At 38.4% G+C, this 9,586-nt stretch overlaps 1 protein-coding gene across 1 annotated transcript; it reads left to right on the top strand.

Annotated features, from left to right (window-relative positions):
* The first annotated feature begins 4,432 nt into the window (after positions 1-4,432).
* LOC110921533 (photosystem II core complex proteins psbY, chloroplastic) lies at positions 4,433-5,379 on the top strand. Its single transcript, XM_022165869.2, has one exon. The coding sequence runs from the start codon at positions 4,557-4,559 to the stop codon at positions 5,235-5,237; it is 681 nt and encodes a 226-aa protein (XP_022021561.1). The 5' UTR covers positions 4,433-4,556; the 3' UTR covers positions 5,238-5,379.
* The last annotated feature ends 4,207 nt before the right edge of the window (positions 5,380-9,586 follow it).

Genomic DNA, 9,586 nt, shown 5'->3' with positions numbered 1-9,586 from the left:
AGGATACCTGAACAACCTTCGGTGCAGAATATAAGGGGAGTGTATCTTGAATTTAAATACAAACTGATCCTGACCCTATCTCCTATTTATAATGATGATTTGCAGGGATTGTCACATCTATGACGTAATGATCACAACGGCTAGTCCATGTGTAACGGCTAGTTATTCGGAATCGCCCGTTAGAGATAAGATCGAAACAAAATATAACTCGTCTATTTACAATTAACTCCTTATATTTTGGGGGCAATTGTTAGGGCTGGATTTTTATTATAGGTGATCCTTACACATAATCCTAACCAGTGATCCTTGTTTCTTTGGCAGACAGTGATCCTCAGCAGAACTTCAGGATCAGGATCATGGGACATTATGGTGATCCTCATACTAACGGCCACTTCCGCTTAATACAATATTGTTTTGCAGGAACATCTAGCAGGATATGCTCTAGACATCATGATCCAGGGACGCGTCTTCACAAATATGGAAAGAGCTTAATCGAAGAAAGACGTTGCACAGGATATGGAAACTAGGCTTGATTTATGGGCGGCTATTTAGGCTAGATTGTATCTCATTTCTAAAGGGGTAATGAGCTGAATATTAGTTTAGCTACCTAAAATAGGTCACCAACACATGTATAAATACCATTCTTCCTCATTCGGAAGAGGACACACGACATACAACGCAACTCTCACACACTTAGACACCAAAAGCAATAGTGATCCTTGTACTCAGCTCATTACCATCCAAAGTTGTAATCATATTTTTGTTATATTGAAATTGGTGATCGGTAGTTACCATCACCCGAGGTTTTTTATGCCGGAGATCATTCATTGATCAAGGGCTTTTTCCTCGTATAAATCATTGTGTCTTTGCATCTTTTATCACGGAAGTGATCCTTAATTTTCATAATTAACCAAGCATCATACCCCGTTTACATAAAGTTTGGTTACATTATCCTTGTGTGATTTTTAACCAAAACACCAAGACCCTTTGTTTAATGCCATTCTGTACATAATTGGATAGTCATCCATAAGGCACCTGTTCAGAATCCATACATAAACAGGATCCATACATCAACGACATGGTATAATTTTCAACATAATGCACATGTGCATATAGGTTAATACAATATCATTTACAATCAACATGATGCAGATGTGCATATAATTTAATACAACATCATTACAGTCAATATAATGCACATGTGCACATCATTTAATACAATATCATGTACAAAAGTATAAACATCGTTTACAGTCAACATAATACCTTTAGTCACAAATCGAATGAATTGCAACTCTTGATAATCTGTATTTGTAGGTGTTGTCAAAGTGATGTATACATAGAGTCAAGAGTCTCAATTTCAAACCTATGAAGGGTATGTCGACTTTCAACAGTTTTAGACATAATTCTGTGACTATCAACGGGATTGATAACAGATGGACCACCAAAGTCGGCATCAAATGTTGTATGATGATGATATTTCAGACAATATATGAGGAGGTTCATCGGATATACGAGGATCGACACGAAGACGCCATATGCCATTGTAAACATCGTGCCGACTGCAACCGCCATGAAGTACATGAACACGACTATCTATATGCCATGAAAACCACCGTGCACGGCTCTCCGCCGCCGTGAACCGCCGTGAATGCCTCTCGGCCGAGTGAGAAGACCATGAACTGGTGCTGGTGAACTACCGAAACCCCAAAGTGGAGATAATATATGTGCATATAATATTGAGTAACCATAATTAAATAAGTGTATGCACATGTGCATTTTTTCATATCAGTAACCATATGGAGTCAAACAGTAAACATGTATGCACATGTGCATTTTTCTGTCAATATAGTAAGTTTGGTCATATATGTTAGATGGATAATAATAAAATTTGAAACGATTACATATAATAGGTAATTGATAACAAAGTATAACACATACAATAGGTAATTGATAACAAAATATAACGATGATAATCATAAACATTTGAAAACAAACATATAGTGCAAAACGTTTATCGTCGTAAATAGTTCAATCAAGAATAATAAGTCGGGTTGGTTGATTTACGGACTTCTGGTCTGGTTGAACGTCTAAGAGTTTGCTCAGATTCTTGTATGTATGCAGATTCTTCGGGATCATCGTCAACATCGGGTATCCAATATGGGGTGCCATTAGGTGCCAATAGGCGTACTGTTCCTGTACTGTTCCTGTGTAAATAACAAATAAAAGTTGTTTAAAATTTTGTAATTATTACAGGGTGTGGTAATGGGATGCACATGTGCATGATAAGTAATATACGTAAGAAAACAACAAGTTAGTTGTTTGATGTTTATTAATGATAAATAGGTGGTATTAGTGATGTTTAAACATATGTATAGTTATGTACCGTTGGGTTGGCTAAAAGTTTATATGTGATGATTAATTTGTGATGGTTACGGATTGTCGTTAAATGTCTATATAGTTTAATTGTCAAAATAATGCACATGTGCACAATGTAGTTGTCAACATAATAATGTCTGCATAATGCACATGTGCATAGTGTAATTGTCACATAATGCACATGTGCATTATCATTTAATATATAACGACATATTGTATTTATCAACATAATGCACATTTACATATCATTCAATGCAGTATAATTTATTGCTTATCATTTTAATGCAGTAGTATAATTCACAAGTATAGATAATTTACAAGGATAGATGTATAATACCTTTTAGTCTCAAACCGTATAAACTGCAATGCACATGTGCATATCAGTCACAAAAAACTTATAAAGATGAGAAACACTGAATTATGCCAATCAGAGCAATCTCATCTCCTCTTGACGTCATTTTTATTCACTTTTACATAAGCACTTCAAATATAGTAAATGTAATAATTCAAAAGCAACATACGGACAGAAAAAAAAAACTTAAAATTAACACCGATTTACACAATAATAAACACTTACAAATGTCCAATCCGCAGTGACCCATCCGGGATGGTCCGGTGATGTAGTTGTGACCGCGATGTTGGATTGACGGTGGTGAACCTACAGTCACTTCCCATCTCCTTCACGCTCGCCCACTAACTACACGATGAACCGATCTGCATAAAAATGGAGAGATGCAAACGAAAAGAGATTACCTGAATTCTCGCTGGAACACCGATTCAAGTCTCTGATTCAAGTCTCTGACTTCAAGACCTTCAAGTGTCCCATTCTGTATCTAGATCGGTCGATTCAAGTCAATGACGTTGCGGTTGTTCAAGATAACATTCAAGTGTCCCATTCTGTATCTAGATCGGTCGATGAGAGACACTATGAGAGACACTGGTACCCTCGCCGGAACCCTAGACACACAGTAGTCATGGTCATCACCACCAGACCATCACCACCGCCGACTTATGCCCCGCCGTGGAACCCGTGAACGCCGACTGCCGCTCCATCGTGAAATCCGTGAACGGCCGATGAGATACGAACGAACCCGTGAAATTTGTGGGATCGACCGTTGTTTACTGCCGTGAGAACCACCTTACACTCTTGTGCGCCGCCTGTACGCCGCCGTGAACAGCCGTGATCCCTCAATGTGTCGCTGCTGATGATGCAGATTGTGGTTTGGGAATGAATGAATTGAACTGGAGAAACCCTAAAACAGGGGACGTGATGTTACAGTTCAATATATTTACAATATATGCCACCGTGTGTTTTGTGTTGTAGTTCAATATATTTACAATAATGCCATGTGTTCACATTGGTTCTCGCGGTTCTCGCAATAAAGGGTGGTTCCTAACGGATCTTTATCCTATATATATATATATATATTTTAATTCATAAGGTACCAAATGAATGATGTCTATTTGTCCTTTATTGTTGTTTTTTTACTTTAGCTTTTAATATTGACACTTAGAACCCCTCAACTTTTCAAAAACTTTATAAAATGATATTTTTACTCTCTGAAGTTTTATGTGTTTTCTTTTATGTACGCGTGGGTATAAATACAAATTGATTTACATTTTGACGTAGATTTCTCTAGAAATATGTCGGGTCAAATACAATATGTTTTTGTCTTTATTTTTATGTACGTATTCAGTTGTTCACTTGGTGTTACAACTTCGTGTATTTGTTTTACTTTTTTTCCCGGTTTTGGTCGTCGTCGGTTTATGTTTTGACGTAGGTTTTCTCTTGAAATGTGTCGGGTCAAATACAATATGTTTTCGTCTTTATTTCTATGTATGTTTTTGGTTGTTCACTTAGTGTTATAACTTTGTGTATTTGTTTTACGTTTCCCCGGTTTTGGTTGTCGTTCAGTGATTTTACGCTCCATCAACCCCACACTAGTAGCACAGTTTAACGCCACCAACCCGCAACGCAGGGCTTAAAGATTAGTTGTTTATTAAAAAAAAAGGTGTATGAATGTCAAATTGTCAAAACACCCCTTGACCAACAGGAGCATGTGGAGGATGATTATTTGAGATGCTTTATTATTATTCTCATGATTTAGTGATAAGAGAAGTAAGGTAGGTGCTCAAAACAACAAAATGAGAGGCTCATATCCTCCCACAATCCTTGTATGGATAAGACCACCACAATCTTCAATACAATAACCCTCCTATTCCCTCTCACTTCTTACATCCCAATTTCACAACTCTCTCCACCACTTTGTCACCATAATCTTCATCAACCACCAATGGCAGCCACCCTATCAACCACCATGGCCATGCTCAACGCCAAATGCATGACATCCTCCAAACTCACCAAACCCATCTCTCTCCCCACCATCCAAACCCTCACCACTTCAAAACAACCCACCACCCTCTCCTTCACCGGAACCACCATCGCCGGAGCCATCTTCGCCACCCTAAGCTCCTCCGACGCAGCCTTCGCCGCCCAACAACTCGCCGACATCGCCGAAGGAGACAACCGCGGCATCGCCCTTCTCCTTCCCCTCGTTCCCGCCATTGCATGGGTTCTCTACAACATTTTTCAACCAGCTGTTAACCAGATCAACAGGATGAGGACCAAAGGAGTAGTTATTGGGCTTGGGCTTGGTGGTGGGCTTGCAGCTTCATCTGGGCTTTTTGCCACCCCTGATGCCGCCGCCGGAGAACTCGCCGCCGTGGCTGAGGCGGCTGCTGCTAGTAGTGACAACAGAGGGCAGCTTTTGTTGATTGTTATTGCACCTGCTATTCTTTGGGTGCTTTACAATATCTTACAGCCTGCTCTTAACCAGATCAATAAAATGAGATCTTGATTAGTTTTTTTTATATGAATTATATTATATATTGGTACATTGGACTAGTAGTAATGTTGTAATTGGTAATCAACTTTTGTTGGAATATATATTGTGGGGATGTTTGGCATTTGAATGATACTGCAATTTTAAGTTTGTGTCATTTGTAGCGTTTGGTATGTTGAAACTGATTTTAGGTATCTTTGTTTATGCTGACCGATTTGGGTTAATTCCGGACTCGAGCACATAGTGAGTTGGTTCTTAGCACATGGGTATTGGGTCATGACCACACTCTTAGTAGTTTGGATGATGGATTAGAAATGAGTGACCTGACACTGATGTGGATGATCATGGTGACCATGAGGGTCATGACCACACCCTATAGCCTAATTGTAATCGAGTCCTGATCGAGTTAATGATCTAGGGTTATGAATTTTAATCTAGTTTAGAGTTAGTTTATTGGATTAATAATTCGGAGAGCTTATTCCATGGTGGTTGTTGTTCGTGATTTAATTGAATCGGTTTGGACTTGAAAAGTTAGGGTTTAAGTTTTGGATCATCTAAAACTCTTATGTATACTAAATAAACAAGGATTACAAATTGTTTACTAGCATACAACATGTGAACTTCAATTGATATACAGCAGGATTGAATCGCTAAAACAGACAATTGGCTTACCTTTGTCATTGTGGCTTTGTGTATACTTTTCCACCATGAACTGGATTTATACTTGATTGGGTTTAGGCCCATAATGTAGCCTATTAAGACCAAGTGTGGTGCATCGGATGTTTCATTAAAATGTAAAGGTGTCCAGCTATATATATATGGTTAAACCTAAATGGCTAAAAATCCTCCAAATAAAGAGATTAATAAAAATATGAGTAAATTACTCGAATGCTTTTGGGGCATAGGCGAAGGTTTTAAGAGCCTCCCCGTCCCTTTTTTTACTCCGTAGTGTAAATTTACACGTATTTCGTCCGAAAATTTGTATATACGTATTGAGTCCGCCTCCTCCCTGAATTGATTTTGTCTAAAAATTCTCGCCCCTTAATTTTCTTGAGTTTGGCTACCCTATGTATTTATTTGTTCAAGCTCTGCCACTGTCCGAGGTTGTCTCATATTCCACCTATAGTTCTCATTTTTAAAACTACATGTTTTATCCCTATGGTTTACAAACTGGTAATGCTAGTGCTCTCCAACATGAATGGACGTTAGCTTTTTTAGTTAAGTACATTTGAAATGACTAAACTACACTTACTATTAAAAAATAATTATTAAAAGAGTGGGACCCACCCTGCCACTTTATCTTCTCCACCCTAAACCATCCCCACCTTTCTCCATTCTTCGGGCCACCAAATCGGCTTCTTCTCCAACGAATCCTTTGTATGTCAATGATAAATTCCACAAAATTGATGAAACATGTTGTTTGTTTACTCATGTACGATGAGTCGTAATCTCCATGGAGGTCATAAGTGCGTTTGTTGGTTCTCTAAAACTAGCGTTTGTTGGTGCTAAAAACTAACGTTTATCCACGTTGGAAGTATCAGTGTTACCCGCTTTTAAACTATATGGATAAAATATATAATTTTAGAATAGTAAAGATTATAGGTGAAATATGAGATAACCGGAGAAAACATCCAAGATTCCAAGTAATTTACTATAAAGAAAATAGAAGAGTAAATTGCCAAAATCGTCCCTGAGGTTCGGGTCTTTTTGCCAGTTTCATCCAAAATAACTTTTTTTTTGTGTCATATTGCCCTTCACGTTTGGCATTTTTTGTCATTTTTATCTAAACCTCTAACTGGGTTAGAAAGTAAAAGAAATTTTGAAATTTCACAATTTTAAAAAATAAAAGAAATCAAGGTTTTTAGTTTGTTTTGTAAACAAGCAAACCACAGGGACCAAGGGAGCAAAAATCACAAGACTTTCAAATCAAACCAAACTCCAAACCCGCCATTCCGGCTTCCTTCTCCGGCTAGTTCAGAGAAAATCCCGGGCACTTCGTAACACCCCAAAATCTGATCTTTTGGTCCGTCTTCTGCGATAAATGCTTATCTCCACATAATATGTCTTTCCGGGGACGTGTTACTTTAGCTAAAGCGGTAGCCTCCCTTCTTACTACTTATCCATCTATCTCATGCCTAATGCCATTATATAGAAACTTGAAAGTATAAGGAGGGCGTTTGTCTGGGGAAGAACGGCTTTGGGCAGCAAGATAAAATGGGTTCGATGGGGTAAGATGATGAAACCAAAAGCTAATGGTGGGCTACGGTTATAAGGGCCATACACGGTCACGGTTCGGATAAAAAATTGATCCCGGTCAAGAAGACCCTACCGGGAACTTGGAAGGACATTGGAAGCGTCGACGAAGCCTTGCTAAGGGTTGGTCTCAACCTGAAAGACAATCTCAAACAGTGGCGGACTCAGGAATTTTTTCATGGGGGTGCGGAACATTTTTAAAAATTTTAGGCCCCTAGGTATATAAGTAAAAAAATCGGTTCGTATCGGGTCGGGTTGGGTCATGTAAAACAAACGAACATCAAACTAAATTTATATAATCATCAAAAACATGTCAAACCTTGTTACAAACATAATTAAAACGTCGACGCCCTACGGGTTTTCATTTTTTGAAATCTATCCAAAATATCATCTAAAACTAATTTCTTAAGCAATTCTTTCTCTATATAACATAAGTTCATCGCTCCATAACATAATGTTTCAATTTTAATTTTAATTTTCAAATATTCAAGCCCTAGAAATCATAACGTAAGTTGTAATCACCCTAAAAATATATAAACAACATAATCACCCTAAAAATCATCTAAACAACCATAAACGTCAAAACACACAAAATTTCAAACCTATTTAACAACTTTATTACCCTTTTTTCTCCTATAGTATCAACCAAAATCATCAAAATAACAAAGAAACTTACCCGTATTCGGATTCCGGTTAGATTTGGTGTCAAACGACGGTGGTATGGTGGCTAATTACAGTGGTCGCCGGCTGCTGGACTGTTGTCGCTGGGTGATGTTGCTCGTTGGCAGTGCAGGGACGCAAGAGAGAGAGAGAGAGCGGGAGAGAATTTCTAAAGGTTTTGGGCTTTAATTATTTTATTATAGTTTGAAATATTGTTGAGTTTGGTTAATGGGCTAAGACTTAGTGGGCTAGCTAGTTAGGATTTATAAGTGGGTAAAGGTATGAGTATTTGGGTTTAGTTAGAAGGTATTAAAAGTTATATAATTTAGGTAGTATTTTTTTAAAATAAGAGTTTACTAAAAAAATTAAAATATAAATTGATAACACTTTTTACCTAAGGGGTGCGGACGAAAAATTTCAAGGGTGTGGTCGAAAAATTCCAAGGGGTGCGGACGAAAAATTCCAAGGGGTGCGGACGGGATTTTCGAAGAAACTTAGCACTAAATTTTTTTTCCCTGGGGGTGCGCCCGCCCACCTTAGGGTGAGCTTGGGTCCGCCCATGATCTCAAAGCAAAGGTGGGAAATGGCCAAAACATCCGATTTTGGAAAGACCCTTGGTTAACAAGTGTGCTGCTAATAGAGACGTATCCGAATATATATTTGTTGGCTAGAAATAAGAACACACGGTGGTGGAAATCCGGACTGGTTTGGGCGATAATACTTGGTGGAGCTGGGATTGGAGCAAAGATCTGTCCTCGGTTAACGAATGGGAACACATCAGGGAATTGATGTCAAGGTTGTCTCAGGTAAATATGTCAGATGTTAATGATATGTGGGTATGGGAAAGTGAAGCGGGCACTGATTTCTCTGTGAAGAACATACGTAGGGAAATTGCAAATGCGGGCCAGGCGTATGACGATGGGGCAAATTTTTTTTTTTTGAATTCATGGGCTCCTTTAAAGGTTAACTACCTAGTATGGAGAGCCATGATGGGGAAAGTGGCTACGAAGAATGAGCTGCACAAGAGAGGCGTGAACATCGAGGATCTGGTATGTTCCAGATGCGGGTACGGAGTTGAAACTGTTGACCATTTATTCGCATATTGCTTGCTGGCCAGAAGTGTTTGGTGGCATGTTTGTGTGTGACTAAGGATACCTATTACGCCTGACACTAGCTCTCTAAAGGATATAATGGATGCTGTTACAAAGAACCCGGGCTCAAAAAGATGGAAGAAGCTGGTTAATATAGTTGCTCAGGCTACAGTATGTTGGTTTCAGGCCCCTCTCAACACTCTCAATATACACACAAAACTTGCAGGAGATAAAAATGGAGAACTTTCTACTATTATTTTAAAGAGGGTACAATATTAAAAGAATAAAACCAAACTATTTATATCGAAAATACAAAGCACATGCAAACAGAATATTCCAATCAAAATCCTTTTATTCAGG

This window comes from Helianthus annuus, chromosome 17 (assembly GCF_002127325.2).
Source record: "Helianthus annuus cultivar XRQ/B chromosome 17, HanXRQr2.0-SUNRISE, whole genome shotgun sequence".
Classification (NCBI taxonomy): Eukaryota; Viridiplantae; Streptophyta; class Magnoliopsida; order Asterales; family Asteraceae; genus Helianthus; species Helianthus annuus.
This window is presented reverse-complemented; position numbering and strand designations above follow the sequence as displayed.

Excerpts from the sequence above, each read along its gene's own strand:
- LOC110921533 (XM_022165869.2), top strand. The coding sequence starts at position 4,557 with ATGGATAAGACCACCACAATCTTCAATACAATAACCCTCCTATTCCCT.